The sequence below is a fragment of the Mus musculus genome, chromosome 11 (assembly GCF_000001635.26).
Source record: "Mus musculus strain C57BL/6J chromosome 11, GRCm38.p6 C57BL/6J".
Classification (NCBI taxonomy): Eukaryota; Metazoa; Chordata; class Mammalia; order Rodentia; family Muridae; genus Mus; species Mus musculus.
In genome coordinates this window covers 83,169,027-83,190,518 of record NC_000077.6, presented here as the reverse complement: position 1 = coordinate 83,190,518, position 21,492 = coordinate 83,169,027, and the positions used below count along the sequence as shown (strand labels likewise).

Below are 21,492 nucleotides of genomic sequence, written 5' to 3'. Positions count from 1 at the left end.
CCCACTACTCTCACGACTTCACACTGATGTCACCTCCATGAAACAAGTGTTTCTAATGTGTCTCAGCCCCAGTGGCTGTTGTGTGGAGGCAGAATGGTAGGGTGATCTCTAGTCCAGCTACTGTGACAGGTGTCACGAGGTGCTCATGCAGCTATGATAATGTGTCTTCTCACTTCCTTGGTCTTCAAAGGTCTAGGCCATAACTCTGAAAACCACAATCGCAAATCTTCAAAACAACTAAAACCCCAAAGCCAGAAAAACTTATCCTGGAAAAACAATAAGAATTCTTTAAGAGAATTTGATGACGTTTTGTTAAGATCATTTATTTTAGAAATATTAAAATGGCAGAACCTTTGTTATCCAAATTTTTTTATGTATAACTTCTCAGTTAATAATGAAGCTTTGTTGAAGAAAGATACAAGTAGAAGAACTGTATTCATAAAAACACAGATCTGAGGACAGAGCACATGAAAAAATGAAGTATATTTTAAAGATGAATTGTATTGATAAAGAAATAGATCAGAGCAGAACATGGCTAAGGATAATGGGGCCTGTGAACACCCAACTCATAGCCCCCATTATCAGAACTGTCGTGATGGGCAACCAGTCTTTTGATGAACTCCATCAAATGTCACAACAGGTTACCACTGTATGTACAATAGCTGCTAAGGGCTAAATGTCGAGAAATTTTATCCTTCACAAACGTAGATTTACAATAAAGACATTTCTTCCTTTACAAAGGAAATACCAACGTTTCAATTAATGCGTAATACTTGCATGTAAACTCAATGCTGTAAATACCTGTAAAGGTATTATCTACAGCACAAACAACATGATGATACGAACATAAAAAAATACATGTCAAATCCTAAACGAACAATATCAACATCTTAAAATCCTGTTATCAATACTTCATCGGAAATGATCATATAAATAGAAAAAAATAGATGCCATGTTGTAGCCCCATAGAAACTGCCAGCATGGCCTAAGACCAGCCTGTAGACTGTCTTACATACAAGAGATACAATGTTTTCCTTTAAGACAGAATGTGTCAAGACAGACTGGAATAAGAGTTAAGATATTTCTCGAAAAGTAAACTATATAGTTGCATGCCTTTAAAAATGCAGACATAAAACGATCACTACAGTTTTACCTGGGTAAACTGTAGAAAGACTCATTACTTCCAAATATTTCAGCAAGAACTTTTTCTAAGTATCCTACTCATCAGATTCGAATATGAGTTAAGACATTTCTCGAAAAGTAAACTATATAACTGCCCACATTTAAAAACGCAGACATAAAAGAATCCCAGTTTCTCCTGGGTAAACTGTAGAAAGACTCATAACTTCCTAAGATTTCAGCGAGAGCTTTTTCTAAGTCCTTTACTGCCTTGGTAGTCAGATAATATATTTGGGGGTAACATATTTTCGCGCTTGAGTCATAAAGACACATTGTCTTATGACCCAAGTATGTTATCTTTACTATAATACCTATTTTCGCAGTGTAACCACAATGGTTTACCAACGTCTGCTTTAATGTTAGGGCAATTTGTTTATAATAGCCCTTTAACTCGGCGCCTAGTTTCCCAAGAAGACTGCTGTTGCCTTCCAGGTTCTCATCTCCCTGGACAAAGACATGCAGGGTCAGGAGACTGCCCTGGGAAATATGAAGCACATCCCAGATAACTTCCTGCTTCTCTTGCAAGCCCAGATCCAAAGCCCAGCTCTTGGAGACAACCAGTGTTCCTTTACGCAGGGAGCCCAATTCTGTCCGGACTAACTGCTCATAGCCTTCATGTTGTGAGAATGGTTTCATGCAGAGGGCTTCTGGAGAGCATATCACCTTTCCAGGCATCACTAGACAAGAAAAGAAACATAACAAATTATAAAAGTAAAAGTGCCCGGAATGTTGTGTGTGACACATCACCAAGCAGTTTGTAAATCCCACACTTTGCAGCCCAAACGAGAAGGTGAACACAAGATACCAAACACTGATTCAAGAACTGTAAGGAGGTAGATGCAAGGGGGACTTGGACACTCAAACGGCCAAAGAGGGAGCCATGGAAGCAGCTGAACATTCACAGTCTCAGAGGCTTGCTCTGAGGAACTCCACGGATGAGAAGAATCAGGGGAGCAAATGACAGACTAATGTTGAGGACAGAACCTAGTCAGGTGATGAAACAGGAGAAAAGCATGGAGAAATGGGGAGGTTCCAGAGAGCAAAGCGGGGAGCAGAGCACATTGCCAGAGCTCCAGAGTTGGGGAGAGGACACCTCAGAGAGGACCACAAAGGAGGCTAGGCTTCCCTGGTGAGCACAGACTGGCAGTCCCAGCCATAAGGTAGCATACAGTTCTTCAAAGCCTTGTATCCAGTAAAGGAATTTGAAGGGACCTTCCACTGACAGGTTAGAGACACAGAGGAAATTTCTTTTGTTTGTCTCCCTATCTGAGAATGTCACATGTTTCCAGGTGCTATCTTGTGTGTGTGTGTATGTGTGATGATCAGTGTACAGGAAGTTCAGTGTCCATGCAAGGCTGTGCTGCTCAGCTCTGATGGAAAAGGGCCTGCCATGAGGCCAGGCCAGGCCAACACTCTCACTGTTCTGCTGCAAACAGCAGGGCTGCATTTCCCCCTGGCCTGAGACTTGGCAGTGATGTCAGCTTAACCTGCTGTGGCAGGTGACAAGACCCTTGAAGGGAATTATGAGGCCTGGTTCCTCCATGTTCTTGCTCTAGTTCCAGCTACTGGACAAGCACGCTGTATCTGATTTGGCCATTGTGAAGGGAAAAGCTCACAGCTTTATTGAAAGCAGTGAATATATTTTCCATAGGGAACCAGAGATCAATAAACTAGCTGTTGATATTTGAGGAGTTTTCAGGTTGCCCAAGCCCAGAAAGCAATCTTCCAACTCCCTCAGCCCAATGTAAACTGATTATTAATCTCTGTTCCTCTACCTGCAGTGGCATCCATCTGGCGCTTCACCCATTCCTCTGTGGTAAACCTCTTCACACAGCTGCCTTCCACGTGCCAGGACTCAGGCTCTGCAGCGAACACTGCACAGCAGAACTTCTCCACTCTGATCGCGCACACATATGCACACACAGCTCCGGATTTGTGCACTTCGATGAATTTGCACGTGTACTTGATCTTCTCCTTCTCCTCACAGAAGTGAGTGACAGGCAGCTGTTGGATGCACTTTTCTATTTCACTCTCTAGAAGCACGAGATCGCTCTTCTCTGCTTCAAAACCAATAATTTGCTGCGTTTTGCCATCCAAGCCAATGAACAAATATCCCCCATCAGTGTTTGCAAATGCAGAAACAGTTTGAGGGAGGAGCTCTAAAATCTTTTCCTTAGGAGAAATCTTTTCCTTAGGAGTCAATTTTACTTCAGCATGTGTGGATTTAGTGAAACAGAATGTCTCCTCATAGGCAAGCCAGTCTCTGTTAAATAAGGAAAGACATTCATTTAGTGTTTCATTACAGACTGTTTTTCCATGGGAACTTGGTCTGGATTTGAGGAACTGCACTGCATCCGCTGCTTTCAGTTCAACTGAGAATGAGAAGATTCTCTTGTACAAGTTGGTTTTCCAGGTGGCGATCCCCGGACCTCTCTGATTCGGCTTCCATGGTTTCACAAAAACGAAAAAGTAGTCGTTGTACTGCATGAAGTCTAGATAGTCATGAGGAAGGTGCAGGATACCAGGCAAGGGATTTACCAAATCCAGTCCCATTCCATCTCTGGTGAAGCTGTAGTTTTGATTTTTAATGTGAGCCTTGACCACACCCCCTCCAGAATTCAGCAGGGTGCACACAGCCTGTAATATACTTTTGGCTTCTTTTCTTCTCAGTTGGCTATCTTTCATTGAATCCCTAGTCTTCTCTCCGAGTGTGATTTCTCCTACAGACAGAACCAGTTCAGCGTAGTCCGTGTCCTGATCGACAGTGATGTTCATTTTGCAGTCACTGTCTCTCCTTCCCAGATGAAATCCTTTCCTGCAATATAGGCAGAGCCAGCGTTACCAGACAACACAACCATCTGAGCTGCTATGGAGGAGCAAGTGAGAAGGTCAGATGTGATTCTTTTTAGGGACTGTTGGGACAATTTTGATCTGACCACAATAATGGACACTCGATAAATTTTTAAATTTGAGTTCCTGATTGTATATGATCCTCTTCTATTTTGAATTAAGAAACTTCATTGGGCATGCACATCCTACATGGCACTGTGTTGTATAAGGTACTTTAAAATATTTTTAGCCTAATATATTTTATATTTTTATGTGTATGGGTGTTTTGTCTGCATATATGTATGTGTATCACTGAGATGTCTGGTGCCACGGGAGGTCAGAAGAGGTCTTGGATCCTTCGAGGATGGAGACATGGGTGCTTATGAGCCCAGTGTTAGTGCTGGCAATTGAATCCTGGTCCTCTGTAAGAGCGACAAGATACCTTACACTGTGAGCCAACACTGCAGCCCTACAAAAAGACATTTAACTTAAGTGCATTCTGTACACTGAGTGTGTTCTCCTGTCTAACTTCTTTGCTGTCACCATCCCATCTGTCCCCTATGCTCCCTTTGATAAATTCAGGTACACACACACACACACACACACACACACAAACGATTTCTCAGATGTTTATTATATACACTCTCGGAACCACATCTGAGAAGAAATGTGTGAGATTTGTCATTCTGAGACTGGCTTGGTTCACTTCATCTGATTCTGCCCTATGGTACCATCCCCTCCCCCTTCTTCTTTTGTGGAAGTTGGGGTGACAGTCAGGGCTTTAAATTTGTCAGCAAAATAATTCTCCAGGAAGCACAGCCTCTCTCCTGCTTTAATGTGGCTGTTCTCCATTCTCCAGCTCCCTCCTGGTGTGGCTTCCCGTTCTGGAATCCAGATCTTCTCTTTTCCTTCTCTCAGGACCTTTCGCTAATAGCATGAAGTCATATCTGAGCACTGCTCAGGAACACTCTGTAGAAGTCTTCGCACTTTCTCCATTTCTTCTGCCTGTCCTGATGTTGCTTTCCAGTTCTTTCCACTATGACAAAAACAAACCGTCTACATACCACGACGCCATCCATCTTCCTCGCTTGGCATGCCGTCCTCCCTGAAGAATATCCCCTGGACACTTGACTTGAACAGAGGGCTCTATGGATGTCTGTGGATTCACATCTTTCTCCAGCTGTGGGGTGTTTCCAGCCATCTCTCCTTCAGATAACTTCTCAACTCTTTCTGACTTCAGATTCTGGGGACAGAAACAATTAGTGTGCTAGTCTTCATAACAATTCTCCACACAGTGTTGGAGTCTGTGTGTTTTCTTCAGTTCCTACTTATGCTCCTTAGGCTTCAGGGTTTCATTGGTCTTTATGTTTACAGATTCATTTTTCTGCCTAGTGAGTCTGGTATTGAACCTTACTAAGTATTTCTTTTAAATTCAGTTAGTGAGGTCTTATAAGTCCTGTTTGGTTCCTTTCTGTGATATTGAATAATTTTATTCTCAAAATTGACTATCTTGGTTTCCATCTATAGTTAGACTAGCCCTCAGAATCCCAGGCAGGGATACTCCATCTTGTAGTAAGGATTCTCCTTCCCTCGTTGAAATGAGAGACTACATGAATAGAAGCCCTGCTTCCCATACTTGGACGGTGTGTGGTGACATCTGCAGAATCCTAATAAAGGCCCAGAAAAAAATAATTTTCAATGTTAAGAAAAATAATTTTCTCTTGTTCAGAGAGATGTCTTTGCATCGAAGAGCACATCCCTCTCTTCCAGAGACTCCAGTACAATTCCCAGCGTGCGTATGAGGACTCACAACCTTTTGTAACTCAGATATGTGGTCCTAAGACAACATGATACAGGACTCACAACCTTTTGTAACTCAGATATGTAGTCCTAAGACAACATGATACACACAAAATACATAAGTAAATTTAACATATTGTGTTAAACACAAATTTCCCATGATACCTATATATTTGGATTATGGCTTCCCTCAACTGAATCCCCGGTAGCTTATCTCTGCAGTGGCCAGCAGCAGTACAGAGACTCAGCACTGCTCAGAGTGTTGAGAATAATTGAGGACTGAGTACCCCTCCTTAAATGGACCATCAACACAACCTGACCTCTCAGGCTCAGGGAACACTGTCACAGAGAACACAGTAAAGAATGTCAGAGCTGAGAGCTGGGGGCTGGGGAAATGGACACATGGTTAAGAAAACACACTATTCTTCCTGAGAACCTAAGTTTGCTTCACTGCACTGACCTGAGAGCTCACTACCATCTGCAACTCCATTTCCAGAAACCAGAGAGCCTCTGTAGGCACTGTACACACCCCTTGTACATATACATGCACACAGACAAAACACATGGACATATAGAATATAAATTAGATTAATCTCCTTTTAAAGAAAGGCTGTAAAAGCTGGAGGACAGGAATAAATACTGAGACATGCTGTCTTCTGGGCATGATGTGGCCACTGTACTCATGGCTTCCTATAGTGGCATTACCTGCCCATGCTCAGCCAATTGGTCATTCACCATTCCAACAGGCAGCATTAACTGGATTCAGTGGGTCATAATTAATCAATTAATTAACTGGAGAGAGCAATGGGCAGGGGCTAGAAGTGCATTTAGGGAATGGTTGAAGGGAATGGAAGTGCATGAGACCAGGATACATTGTTACAAAAATGAAATTTTCCAAGAATAAACAAAAGATATTCTATTATGATTTAAAAAAAAAAACACTGAAGTTACACTCCTAGGCATTTGTCCTTAAGCATCTAGGCAACCCTAAAGGACACACACCTGTACACTCAGGTGAGTTGTCTTCCTGTTCACAACAACTGAGTTTGTGAACGAGCAAAGGGTCCTATCAGCGGGTGAGTGGATGAGGAAAACATAGCATGTGCACAATTAAACTCCCTACATGCTTAGTCCAAACTCAGGGTTTACTCAGCCATAAGGAAGAATGGAATTCATCACTGCAGGAAAGATGATGGAGCTGAGGATTACAGTATGTGAAATGATTCAGAAAGATGAATCATTAAAAGTATCAATGAACAATGTGTTTAAGGTATTAAGGTATGTGGGAAGAGGAGCAGGAGTGGGAGGAGCAAGAAGAGAGAGTAAAGAGGATTCCTAGGATCAAAAGACATCTTGCTTCTGATCATGTCATAGCGAAAACTTTATTCTGTAAAATTAATCTCAGTTAATAAGAAAGAGGCTCATGTGAATGGAAAAACATCACTACCAACAACAAGTCATCTTTCTTACAGTCTATGGCGTTTCTGTTTGTGGTGTTTTTAACCTGCAGTTTCCTTTGCTATTTTGACTCTAGAAGGCACTCACACAAGATGACAGCAAAGACAGCCATAGAAAACATGGGCTGGAGAGATGTGAGAGACTTTCATTGACTTGGCCAATATCAAATAAATGCAACATCTGTCCACTGCTGTGCGGTAACCTTCATTGAACTAATTTGTTTCTTGGAACTGAGTTTGCATGAGTCACTGTGACTTCAGTGCTACCCAGGTACACTCAGGACTCTTTTGCACTGTAAAAATTCAATTCTATGAACATGTTTAAGGGTGCTGTGTTGTATTATTGTTCTTAAAAATGTTTTATTTGTATGAGTGTTTATCTTTCGTGTATGTTTGTGAACATATACGAAACATATACCAGGTGTATGCCTGGTGCCTTTAGAGTCCAGAAGATGACATTAAGATATCTGATTTGGAGTTGAAAATGGTTGTGAGCTGCTCTTTGGGTGCTAGAAATAGAATCCATCCAGGTCACATGAAAGATCAGCCAGTGTTCTGAATTACTGAATCATCTATGCAGCCTTTGTCTGTCTGTCTGTCTGTCTATCTTTTCTTCTCTTCTCTTCTTTTATCTCCTCTCCTCTCTACCCCCCTCTCTCTTTCTCTTTTTTCTAACAGAAATGCTGTGTATTCAGAGTGAAGAATACACCTATGAAATATGTACATATTATGGGATGGTTAAATTAAGTTAATTGGTGGATATTAGCCCAGAAAATTAGAATACCCAAGATATAATTTGCAAAACTCATGAAACTCAAGAAGGAAGACGAAAGTGTGGATACTTCGATCCTTCTTAGAAGGGGGAACAAAATACCCATGGAAAGAGTTACAGAGACTAAGTTTGGAGCTGAGACTGAAGGAAAGACCATCCAGAGACTGCCCCACCCTGTGAACCATCCCATAAACAACCACCAAACCCAGACACTATTGCATATACCAACAAGATTTTGCTGACAGGACCCTGATATAGCTGTCTCCTGTGAGGCTATGCAGTGCCTGGCAAATACAGAAGTGGATGTTCACAGTCATCTAATGGATGGAACACAGGGTCCCCAATGAAGGAGCCAGAGAAAGTACCCAAGGAGAAGGGATCTGCAGCCCTATAGGAGAAACAACAATATTAACTAACCAGTACCCCCAGAGCTCCTGTCTCTAGTTGCATATGTAGCAGAGGATGGCCTAGTTGGCTATCAGTAGGAGAGGCCCTTGGTCTTGCAAAGATTCTAGGTCCTAGTATAGGGGAATGCCAGGGCCAGGATGTGGGAGTGAGTGGGTTGGGGAGCAGGGGGAGGGAGGAGGGTATAGGGGATTTCCAGAGAGGAAACTAGGAAAGGGGGTAGCATTTGAAATGTAAATGAAGAAAACATCTAATAAAAAATCTCAAAAAATTAAGTTAATTGATATATGCATTATTTTATACAAAAATGATACAAGTTGGTATATTTGTGTGAAGAACACAAAACACCAACTTCTACAACTAGGTCTGGTAGTACATCCCATAATCCCAGCTATCCAGGAATTACCTGAGGCAAAAAGATCACAAGTTCAAAGCCAACCTGGAATGCAGAGTGAGTTCAATGCCAGCCTTTGCAAGTTAGCAGATTTCTTTCTCCAGTTACCAAGTAACCAGAGGACTGGATACAGAGTTCACAAGCAGAGCCTGTGCCTGCATGTTCACAGCTCTAGGTACAACTCCCAGAATACAAACTTGGTAGCTTTGAAAAGGAGAACGCACTGCTGTTTACTGGAGGCACCCTGTTCTGCAAAGGTTCCCCTTACATGGCACACATCTTACAGCCGTTCAGTAACAGCTCCCAACAAGCAAGCCCACTTCCTAGTCACTGCTGTCCTAACTTCTACTTGTATCAAATCAGGTTCTTTAGATTCCTTATGTAAGTGACTTCATACAGGGTGTGCCTGTCTTCTGTGCCTGGCTTACTTACATAAAATAATGTTATTCAGGGTCATCCATGTGTTCACAAATGGCTCTCTCCTTCCATTTAAGTCTCCATGTCAGTCTTCAGTGTGCATGTACTACGTCTTCTGTATCTCTTATCCATCTGTGTATCTTAGGCTGATTTCATACTTTGACTTTTCCCAATATGCAGCAACAGCCAGGGACGAGCATCTGTCTCTCTGGCATAGTGACGTCATTTCCCTTGGACATATCTAGTAGTGCTTCTCATTTATTGAGGAGCCACTATGGTTTCCAAAATATCCACTGAAATTCATACTAGTCCACCCCTTTTGTGCAGGGATCCTGTTACTCCACATCTGGGACATTAGGCATCTTTCATCTTTTTGATAACAGACTGCAGGAACTGGAGAGACAGCTCCATGGTTAAGAGCACCTGCTACTCTTGCAAAAGACTCAAGCTACATTCATGCACATGAACTAAAATTAGTCTTAAAAAGACAGTCATGATATTGAAGAAATAGCTCAGTAGTAATGAGCACTGTCTGTCTGTCCAGGGGACACATATCCAATTCCCAGCACCCACATGATAGCTCACAGAATCTGTAACTCTAGTCCCAGGTGATCTGTCACCCTCTTATCTATCTCCGTGAGCACCAGGTACATATACAGTGTACATGCACACATGCAGAAAAAACATCCACACTAATGAAATAATAATTAAAATGTTAAGTAAATCAATCATTGTGACAAGAGTGAGTCATATTTAACTGTGCTTCTTGTATTTTCTCAATGGTTAGTGACGTTACATTGTTCTCAAATGCCTCTTGGTCCTTTGAAAATCTAGTTGAAGGGTCCCACTGGACTCTATCCAGCTGTGGGTTTTTTTTTAACAGATCAGGAAATGGGGCTTCTGATCTATCAGCACCCCAACTGTAGGATCTGAAATAAATCCCTTTAGTCCATCTGTAGTTGAATTGTGTCTGTAGTGTGCGATCTAATTTCATTCTTCTCCGTGTAGAAATTTCTCTTCAGTTTCTGCTTATAGGGTCACGTTTCTAAGAGGATGGGGCATCCTTACAGGGCTCTGGAGATCTACACAAACCTCTGCTTCCCCTGCCTCACTAGTTAGGCTTAGAGCATGCATAATTTTGAAGTGCTCAAGCTACCATAATTAGAATTCATCTTTGTGGAGCTAAGAGTTAAACCTAGGTCTGAGGAACTCTGTTATTGTCCAAGCATAAGTAAGCACCCTTCAGCTCTCCTCCATCCCATAGTCAGAGGAAAGCATTTGTTCTCACCCAAACCCCAGCAGCCTGTGCATTGGTAGAAGAGGCTACAGAAATGCTAAAGAGACAAAGATATTAGAAGGGGCAGAAGGTATCTCAGGCTTTACATGAGACAGTGGGCTGAGCCATCAATACCCTATTCATCCCAGAACAATAGGCTGGACGTGCTGTTGAAGTGGGAATAGAAAGAAAGTGGGGTTGCAGGATGCTGGTAAAAATCTGGCTCACTTTACCTTGTCCTGGAATCTGAGTTGCTTGGAGTCCACGGTGTTTCAAAGAGGGAACTTCGGGTTGTGTGTCCTCCTCAAGAGTAAGAGCCCTGTAAGGACAAGATTTCCTTCAGAACTGAATATGGTTCCTCCTTGATAAATTGTTAACCTTATGAGTTCTGGTTGTAGGTTGGGTTTTTTTTTTTCCTGCCTGTATGTTTTGTTGTTGTTATTAATGTTTCTATAGAGGGAATAAAGTGTTTACATCCCTTCCTTTCCCTTCTCTCTCTGCCCAGCATTAACTGAATTCTGGCCTGCAACCATGGTGCCCCTTCAGCATCCCAAGCACCTGTGATTATAGGCACACACTGTCACTCTGGTATCGCGTCCAGGACAGAATTCACTCTATTAATATTTGACTTAGGATTCTGTGTATAGGATGCTCTTCCAAAAATCTTTGCTGAAAGATGCTGGTGTTGAGTTCCTGGCAGCTTCCTGAGATGGGTGGGAAGTGCTGGCCTCAGCTCAGACACAAGCTCTGCCCTGAGCTGTGGACCTTTCTGAAGTGAACCACGGTGCAGCACACACATTAAACTGCAACGGAAGGACTTATCTTAGTGTTTCACTGACATGAAGAGCTACCTTTCCCCCACGGGCAGAGTTCATCATGGTCTGCCATGCTGGCAGAAACCCTAGTAGAAAGTTTGGCATCCGGGGCCTAGCAAACACAGAAGTGGATGCTCACAGTCAGCTATTGGATGGATCACAGGGCCCCCAATGGAGGAGCTAGAGAAAGTACCCAAGGAGCTAAAGGGATCTGCAACCCTACAGGTGGAACAACATTATGAACTAACCAGTACCCCAGAGCTCTTGACTCTAGTTGCATATGTATCAAAAGATGGCTTAGTCGGCCATCACTGGAAAGAGAGGCCCATTGGACTTGCAAACTTTATATGCCCCAGTACAGGGGAACGCCAGGGCCAAAAAGTGGAAGTGGGTGGGTAGGAGAGTGGGGGGGAGGGTATGGGGGACTTTTGGGATAGCATTGGAAATGTAAATGAGGAAAATACCTAATAATATATATATATATATATAAAGAAAGTTTGGCATCTTGTTTCGCCAGGCCACCACATCTTCTCATTTACAATTTGTTTGTAGAGTAATGAGCAGCAGCTTTGGTAAACCCATGTGAGCTACAATGTTTTTTTAAACGAGTGTTTTGCCTTATGTATGTCTGTCCAAAACACATGTGCCTCCTCGGTTTGGTGGATTTCTGAAGAGGGATTCCCTGGAACTGAAGACAGAGATGCTTGTGATCTACTACGTGGGTACTGGGAACCAAATCCAGGTCCTCCGTGAGAGCAACAAGTGCTCTAACCCTACAGTTCCTGTAAACTGCTGCTTAATTTCATATTGAGTATTAGTCTAACAGTGATTAGTAAGGTCACAGTTTCTGGGATTAGAGAAGGCACCAGGATGGATACTGTAATATATTTGCCGATCAGGGCTCATCCTGGATGATGCTTGGGAAATCTACTGATTTTTAAAAACATGTTTAAATTTTCTTTTTTTATTATTTTTCTTTATGGTTTCTGATACATGCTCTTGCTATGTCAAACCTGCTATGTAGAGCAGGCTGGCCTCTACCATTCAGAGATCCATGTGTAGTAATTAAGGGCATGTACCACCCCTTCTGACCAGAGCTGGTGATTTTCATTAATCCTAAGGGTTCTCTCATACAGCCCCTCCAAACTACACATATATGTGGTTAAGGAATATTTTTTAAAAGCTATTAGAATGGGAAATGTGAATCCTGAGAAAATATCCAAAAAAGGATTAAATTGCACTTGGGAGGCAGAGGCAGACAGATTTCTGAGTTCAGGGCCAGCTTGGTCTACAAAGTGAGTTCCAGGACAGTCAGGGCTATACAGAGAAACCCTGTCTCGAAAAAAAAAACAAAAAAAAAGCAAAAAACAAAAACAAAAAAAGGGGGGTGGGAGAAAGAAAGAAATAGAACCCTGAAGAAGAAAAATCTTGTGTTTGTGTGTTAGGGAGGGGTTTAACTCTAGCAATTTAATTCAGACTAAACCATGAGGATGTACAAAAATTCATGACCCATTGTACAAGGAGGTAATATTATCTTAGACCAGGAAATCATAGGCATGCTAGAGAAGTTTCCAGAAGCTGAATTACTAGGTCAAGTGATAAACTATTTATATATGAAGTATTCACCATTAGGTTTTTTTCCCCCCGGCAACTTTATCTTGGTCCGGTCTCTAGAAGCACACTGGGCACCCCTCAGAAGGCAGGCCTAGAGCTCCATGTCTATTACAAACTAACCCTTTCCCTCCAGGTTGCCCACACCCTCAGATCTGAGCATGGAGAATGACACCGTCCTAAGATAAGTTCAGAGCAGCCATGCGTTCAGATAGGCCCCAGCTGAAGGAAAGCATTTGGACACACTGCTGACAGTTCTAGACAACGTCAGCTAAAGGACGAGGTCTTGACTCCCAGGAGATGAACAGCAATGGAGCCTGCTGCATCATGCTAGAGCCAATCGCTGTGCTTTAGTGCCAAGTACTATCGGCTTCTGCATAGGAGCGCTGCCTGGACATGAGCCTGCATTCCTTAAGGCCCTGCCAGAGGTCTCCATGTACACCCAGAAGGCAGCAAGGAGCCAAGGCTGGTGTTGGCCTTGGAAGGCTGATGTCTGCATTGTGAGCTTCAGGCCTACAGACCATGCACAGTGAATTGAAGACCAGCCTGGGGTACACACCCAGACTCTGTCTGCCTCCCTCCCCTCTAAAATACTAACACAAAACCACAACTAGATTTACCTGGATCTAAAGCAGCCTGTATTGCTGGGAGAGGAGCAGTTTCATTTCTGTATATATACCAACTTCTGCATTAGTCAGGGTTCTCTAGAGTCACAAAACTTATGGGTAGTCTCTATATAGTAAGGGAATATGTTGATGACTTACAATCTGTAGTCCAACTCCCAACAGTGGTCAGCAGCAGCTGTGAATGGAAATCTAAGGATCTAGCAGTTGCTCAGTCCCACAAGGCAAGCAGGCAAAGAAGAGAGAGAGAGTTAGATGCTGCAGCCCCACCCTGTTCCATACACTGTTATGTGGTCTCTATTATTCTTTCCCTTTCAGCCCCACCCATTCAGCACCCCCTGAATCAGGCCATGTCCTAAGCCAGCATGCCAGGTTCACACAGCACATGGAAAGAGGACAGAAATCACATCTCACACCAAAGTGCAAAAGGACAATGCTCAGGCCTCTGGGAAACTTTAAAGTCAATGATGCTACATTGGAGTCCCCTTTACAGGAGCTGTGGGCTAGCCTGGGGCACTGGCCATCTCAGTTCAAAACCTCAACTATGGAAACTGTTCATACCCAGTACCTTCAGGCACTCAGTATGGACATGGTACTTAAATGCAAGGGAGGGAGCAAAACTCATCAAATTCCAAGACTGAAGTGAGGTTCAGAGACCTCCTGGTTCCTTGGGTTTTACTTAACTAGGTAGTTCCTTCTTCTCAAATTGTAGCATTGACTCTGGGGGGAAAATCTCTCTGAAGGAAATGCAGGCTGCCTGTCAGCTGTATCAGGCAGAAAAGGAGATGATGTTCAGAGGTCCTTACTCTGCCCCGAACGCAGGTGGATAAGCCAGCGCAGACAGAGGGAGCCAAGTAGAAGGATCTGTTTCTTGGGGGAACAAATCAAAATGAAAAAAAAAAAAAACAAAACAAAACAAAAAACAAAACCAAACAACCCAACCCTAGATCGGTCTTTCTCTCCTGGGTCAGTGTTTTGCACTTCTCTTGAGAAAGGGAAGTTCTCACCTTCTGGATTGTAAACTTACACAGAAGCATCTTTCTGGCTCTAGAGTACACCAGGCTGTGTCCTTTCCGGAGCCATATTTTCTCAGTGTTCAACAGGGTCAGGTCTCTAAGAGGATAGGGAACCCGCAAGGGACTCTAGAGATTCACACAAGCCTGCCAAACATACCACGCCAGATCTGCCTCTTCCTACATCACTAGTCAGCCTCAGAACAAGCATCATGGGCTCTCTCCCCCAGCAACTTTAAGCCCTCCCTCCTCCATCTCAAAGTGGGAAGCCATTTTCTCTCACCCCAAGCCTTCAGAGTCTTCCAGTCCTCAGCAGCCGGTGTTTTTGAAAGAATAGCTGCGAAGATGCCAAGGAGCCAAGATTCCTAGATGGAAAACAGCCAGAGTTAACTTGAGAGGGAAGGGCTATGCTGGCAACTGCTACCCCACATCCACCCAGAGCCAGTAAGTAGACAGGACACTGAGACACTGGGTGGGCACAGAAAGAGAATGACAGCAGGGTTGAGTTTGTCACAGTGGAACTGGCTCACTTACTCTGTGTCCTGGAAGCTGTGTTCCCCGAAGCTCAGAGCACCAGTAGGCTTGCAGGCCTTTCCCTTGCCCAGAGAGGCAGGAAAGGTGATCAGAGCTCAACCGCGGAGGGAGAGCAACTGATTCTGCGGAACCAAGCAAGATACAGCCGCTGTATGAATGCTCGCAGCTTTATGAATGCTCGCTGAGGTAAAATGGCGTAAGCCTCGCCTTTCTTTGCTAGTTTTATAAGTTAAATTGAGTCATCACTCTGAGACTTTGAGCATTTCGTCACTCCAGGAAGTATAACCGGAAGCTTAGATGCTTTGTGCCCTAGTGACTGGAATTGACAAAGAGAACAACGAATTTTTTAAATTTTCATTTTATTTATTTATTTGTTTATTTATTTATTTGAACAACTAATTTTTTAAAATTTTGAAAAGAAACAAAAGTGAAACTACCTAGAAATCACAGAGCACAGGTGTAAGGAGCAGGTGGGGGAGGGGAGAAGGTCAGGGAAATTTGCTCATTTATAATAAATCCTTGTATGGAAAATTTTAAATTTAATCAAAAATGAAGTTTCCTGTCTCCTTCAAGGAGTCTCTATCTTTACCAGGCTTCCCAGAGCAGCCTTAGCTCCAGGGCTTCCAAGAGCAGGCACTGGGAGGGATGTGAGGAGGAGAGCCCGGAATGTCCTGGAAGAAGAAAGGGGCATCATGGACGAATGTTGCACTAGCACAGGCAGAGGGGACACATGCAAATATTCACTCACACGAACACACACACAAACACACACAGGAACACTCACACTCAGGAACACACAAACACACACATTCACATATATACTCATGCACATTCACACACATGAACACACATACACATACACACACACATACTTACACACAGGAACACACAAACACACACACTTATACAGACACCCACACACAGGAACATACACACTTATACAGACACTCACAGATGAACACAAAAACATTGATTCACGCATACTCACACAATCACACATTCACAATACACTCCTGCACTTTCACACACACACATGAACACACAGTCACATACACAGACATAATCACACCCACTCATGCACATTCATGCACACATACTCACACACACACACACACACACACACACACACACACACTCCCATGCCTTTGCTTTCTTTGGGTCTGTTTTTATTCTAATTATGGCACTACAGTTTGTGTATCTCTTTACCTCATGAGCAATCTCAAGAATTCAGAAGCTGTTTTGTTTCTTTGTTTTCAGTTTGTTTTGTTTGTTTGTTTGTTGCGTGGTGGGGCATGCTTTAGTACATACATATTTAGCAAATTCTGGGTTTCTTTTGACATTGTCCTAACTGCAAATGGCATGTTGTGGTCACACTCATCCCTTTAAACTCTCTCACTTCCACTGCCCATAGGGACCATGGGTTTAAATGGTCAGGGGCTGAAATGCCCAGCTCTCTGGGGTCTCTGTGGTGTCAATCATTTCATCTGGGGAGCAGTACCCAAACCCCACCTTGCCTCACATGGCTGTTAATGAAAGTGTAGCTGAGAATCTCATTGTCAGGCTACAGGTAGGGGGCTGCCCTGTCAGAAAATAAACGTGTATGCTCCAGTGCCTGCTATGGCCGAGTTACATACATTCACCAACTCCTGCCATCCAAAATATTTATAATTCTATATGAATCTGTTTCCCTTTGCCAAAAGAATTTGAGCAAACAATTTGCCTAGGGATTTAACAAAACAATCCTACAGTGTTGGAGTATTGAAAGAGGAGATTGCTCCAGAGGGCCTGATTTCTTCAGGAGCCAGACTCTGACTGAAAAGGCTCGAAGGTTTGAGAAAGACACAGCTCCATTCTGTGCTTTTGTGGTACCACAAGTTCAGGAATAAGGTGGAGCCTTAGTTTCATTTATGTTTCCTCACCTTTGAGAGTTTCCATTTCCTCGGGAAGGAAAGCACAACCCTCCCAACTCCTCTGTCTCCGCCCTTCCACGAGCAAGGGCGATTTCCTGTTAGGCAATGCTCATCATTTTACAGACGATGTGAGGTTCACGAGCTCTGGCTTCAGACTGAGACACTGTGTCAGAGAAACACTAACTCCCTTGCAGAGCAATGGGGCAAAAAAATGTTTGTGTGAACCCTAAACTCTATTCACTGGTTTCTTTGGTTGTGAGACAGGGTCTCAGGTGTCCATGGCTGTGCTTGAATTGGCTGTGTCACCAACAAGGACATGCCCACCCCCAAGTGTTGGCACCCTAAGCCTGTGCCACCATGCCTGGCTGGCTTTATTTTACTTTTTTGATTGTTAATGCTCTTTAGTTAATGCCAAAAATAAAGGAGTGCTCTTGCAGTTTTCACACATTGAATTGTGCCCCGTTATACTCCCTTAGATCTGTCCCCTCCCCTAATTACCCTCTTTCTACCTTCATGATATACATGCAAATATACAGCTCATATGTGAGAGAACTGAGACACCAGATTTCATACATACTTGGTAAATCATCTACCTCTAAGCTCCATCCCTACCCAGAGCAGAAAGACTTGGACAAATTTCTTGCAGATTCCATTGGAAAATGGTGAAGCTGAACAAGGAGGAAATGAAACATTTATAAAAGAGTGTGAAGCAAGATTGGCAAAGGTAGACATAATGTTAAACTGTGTAGAGACAAAGATACAAATTATTTGAGAGATGGAGCTGGAAAATAGTGGTAAAATGTGTGCTTAGCATGACACACACACACACACAGACACAGAAAGAGAGAGAGAGAGAGAGAGAGAGAGAGAGAGCGAGAGGGAGGGAGAGAGAGAGAGAGAGAGAGAGAGAGAGAGAGAGAGAGAGAGAGAGAGAAAGTGAGAAATACAAGAGACTAACAAGAGGAGGAAATGATGAGGTTCCATCCTAGAGAAACTGTTGGCAACTGATGGCTGAAGGAAGGGCAGTGTCTTAGTTAGGGTTGCTATCGCTGTGATGAAACCCCATGGCCAAAGCAACTTGGGGAGGAATGGGTTTATTTGGCTTACACCTCCATATCACTGTTTATTATCAAAGGAAGCCAGGAAAGAAGCTCAAACAGGATGGGAACCAGGAGGCAGGAGCTGATGCAGAGGCCAGTGAAGTGTGTTGCTTCCTGGCTTGCTCTCCATGGTTTGCTCAGCCTGTTTTCTAATGGAAACCAGGACCATCAGTCCAGAGATGGTCCCCACAATGGGGCAGAGCCCTCTCCCCAAATCATTAAGAAAATGTTTCACAGGAGACCCTACAGCCTGATCATATGGAGACAACGTCTTAATTGAGGTTCCTTTTCCCAGAGGACTTTGGCTTGTGTCAGGTTGGCATAAAACTATCCAGCAGGAGGGTAGTCATTTCTGTCCTGAGATGTGGTTCCTGGTAGCTTGTCCATGCTTAAATACTGATGGGTGGCCCTGGTTTTAAAGAGAGGACATGAGATTCTGCTAGCAGCCTTCAGTTGAAGATGTGGAACTCTTAGATCCTCCTGCACCATGCCTGCCTGGATGCTGCCATGTTTCTGCCTTGATGATAATGGACTGAATCTCTGAACTTGAATCTGGGGTTTAGGTGTTGCAACTCAGAAAATTAACTTGAGCCAGATTCCTCTTGGCCACAACATGCATAGCCTGGTGCTGAAAACGGCTGCCGGCAAACAGCAAAAAAAGACCAAAAATGGGTCTCCCGGAAGTTCTTTGCTATCCTGTAACTCAGATGTGTTTCAGATTTGTCCCTGAGAGTTTTGAGTGCTTTTATAACAATGACAAGTATTCCATGTTTCTCTAATTTGCAGAATCCAGATCTGTATATACACGCATATTCATGGACACCAGAGGGCGACTGTGGGATGAATAAGGTAACCATCAGAAGAGAAGAGGAAGAAGAGGGTAGGAAAAAGAGGAGGTGACTGTTAGTACAATGGCCATCGTGTGGGAAGCTGTAACCAGTACATTATTTTATGTGTTGGCTAAAAACAATTTAAACACAAGCAAACATAAATATTCCAGATCCTCCAGTTCTGTCTACTCAACAGCAGGAGCTGTGTCTCAGATGCCAGAAGGATCACCTCTTTATCTTAGAAAGCATTGGTCAGAGAAGACAACAGCGCTATCCAGGAGGTCCTTGAGAGGAGGAGGAGTGGGTGATTGACTGGCAAACTTTGGGGGTGATTGTCACACCCAAAGTGAGTTGGTCATGATGGTTATGCTCATTCATGCCACTAAAGGCTTGTTGGGAACCTGCTGAGCCACTGAGGTCATCTGACATCTCTGTGGACATCGGGCATCTTGACAGTGGCAGCAGCAGCATCTAGCTCCATAGGCAGCATTCCAGTTATGCAGATTAAAGTGTGGTGCTTGATTTTATAAGTTCAAGATCTGAGTATCCAGGGCCAGACTGGAGAATCCTGTGAGGCCCTTGAATAACATCACCACAGGGAGTATTCCTTACTGGAGAGAGATACAGGTCTGAAGGTTAGAAGAAAAACCAAGTGACCTCCTAGAAGTCACCAGAGTGAAATCGTGAACATTATTGCACAAATGGTCTAGAATAGAGGAGTATTCCTACATAGACTTTAAGCTTGGGTTAAAACATCTAGGAGACCATGGAGGGAAGCCAGCCCTGCACCGCCAGGTAGAGCAGCATACATTGGCTCTGGAAATCCTGAGGAAGGGCACTGACCAGAATGTTCCAGGCTAAGTCATCAGCATTCCATTCCCATCATGCATCTTGTATGTGTGCCCTGAGTAGCCACCTGCATGGTACCTACCGCTCATGAAGACTCATGACAGGATACTCAGAACTCTGTTCCTTGTGGCTATCATTGGCATCTTCCATAAGCCCTAGGAGGCTCATTTTAGCTAAGTGATCTGGTTCTTCTCATTGTCAGGATGATACTGAGGCAGCTGGCCACTGTCCAAACATCACAGTGTGATTTTACTGAGAGTTAGCAACATATCTACTCTAAGGCTTTGTACTACAATGTAGCCAAGTGAGGCTTACATGTAGAATAATCATCTTTCCCCAGATGCAATGAAGGTAGTGTTTTGGTTTTTTGTTTGTTTGTTTTTACCTACAAGAAGTTTTCAACACTATTGCAGGCCATTTTTATGTAGCCTTGTTTTTCTTAACAGGCAAATCTTAAATACTCCCTTAATACAAACCAATAATATGGAAAACACTGAAGGAAATTCTAGACCATGTCTTGAAGGAAAGTCACACACATATACACATAATCCCCCCCAACACCCACCCCCACACACACATAAATAAATGCATTTGATAAATGAAAACCTTCAGAGTTTTTATTTTTTACTTCTAGAGGCTAAATAGGGGCTAGCACATGCTAACATGCCTTCTATCACTGAGCTACTCCTGCATCTTAGTTGACATAGCAAAGTGTCAGGGGACATTTTTTTAGAAGAATAATCATAGTACTCTAATTCTATTGTTCTTGTGGTACAGTAGGTAGATACCATAGACAGCAAGGCTTAACAGAAATTCCCACAATTCTCACACAGGGAGTCCAAGACCAAGACTCAAGCAAAGCAAGGGTCATTCAAAGATCACTTGACTTGACTGTCAGTCACTGTGAGCTCCCATGAACCTTTGCAGATAGGGACATAGGAAGCAACAGGCTCAACATGCCATCTGATATGGACACTGGTCCATGTGTTCTTTTACTCTCTGGCTTGGTTGAACCTTGCTTACTTCTGCAGTTGACCCATTTGCACACTGAGGCTTCAATATATGAACATGGTGGGTTAATGGCACAGCCATGTAGGAAAGGTAATGGCAAGCAAGTGAGTTTTCAGAGGATGGCCCACCATTTTACACAACTGTGATGAGTGTGCTCTGTGAGGAATGGACCCCAGAGACTTCTTCCAGGATTGCTTCTTGCTGCTGATAAGCCTTTTCTGCCACTATTGTGTAGCCTAATGATTCCTGGGTATCATCAGCCCACCCTATTGGCCAAATTTCCTGTAGATCAGTATGAAGACATACTTTCATATTATAATGCTATTTAGATGAATTAATGACTTTATAAAACTCCTGATTTATTTAAAATTATTTTAGAAAGTATATAGGAGATGATTTGAGATGTTTTCCCATAGATATAATAAAATTAGAATCAGTCTAGAATGTGCCCCCACATCATAGACTAGTAAGTAAAGGCTGCATACTAAGAAATATAATGAGCTTTCATAAATTGCACTAAGAAGACAAATAGACTTGGGACAGATTTATGATCAAGGAAAAATATTTACCGTAGGTCAGGTCCAAGGATGAGGCCACAGAGCTGCACTATGATAAAGCAAGGCCACGTGAAACTGTGGCTTTGAACTTATAATGAGGTTAAAGAATG

The 21,492-nt window shown here is 43.2% G+C and overlaps 1 protein-coding gene across 10 annotated transcripts; it reads right to left on the bottom strand.

Annotated features, from left to right (window-relative positions):
• Positions 1-302: 302 nt before the first annotated feature.
• Positions 303-15,347, bottom strand: Slfn4 (schlafen 4). Of its 10 annotated transcripts, none has more exons than XM_006532660.3 (8): positions 15,126-15,347; positions 14,875-14,956; positions 14,586-14,691; positions 13,720-14,448; positions 10,763-10,848; positions 5,073-5,251; positions 2,955-3,994; positions 303-1,856 (listed from the first exon to the last, which is right to left on the bottom strand). In XM_006532660.3, exons 6-8 carry the CDS (start codon positions 5,207-5,209, stop codon positions 1,225-1,227), a joined length of 1,809 nt encoding a protein of 602 aa, XP_006532723.1. In that variant the 5' UTR covers positions 5,210-5,251; positions 10,763-10,848; positions 13,720-14,448; positions 14,586-14,691; positions 14,875-14,956; positions 15,126-15,347; the 3' UTR covers positions 303-1,224. The 10 variants fall into 10 exon arrangements, with proteins under 10 accessions (XP_006532723.1, XP_006532724.1, XP_006532722.1 ...); XM_006532661.3 differs by having other exon boundaries at positions 13,720-14,442; XM_006532659.3 differs by having other exon boundaries at positions 14,606-14,691.
• Positions 15,348-21,492: the final 6,145 nt, after the last annotated feature.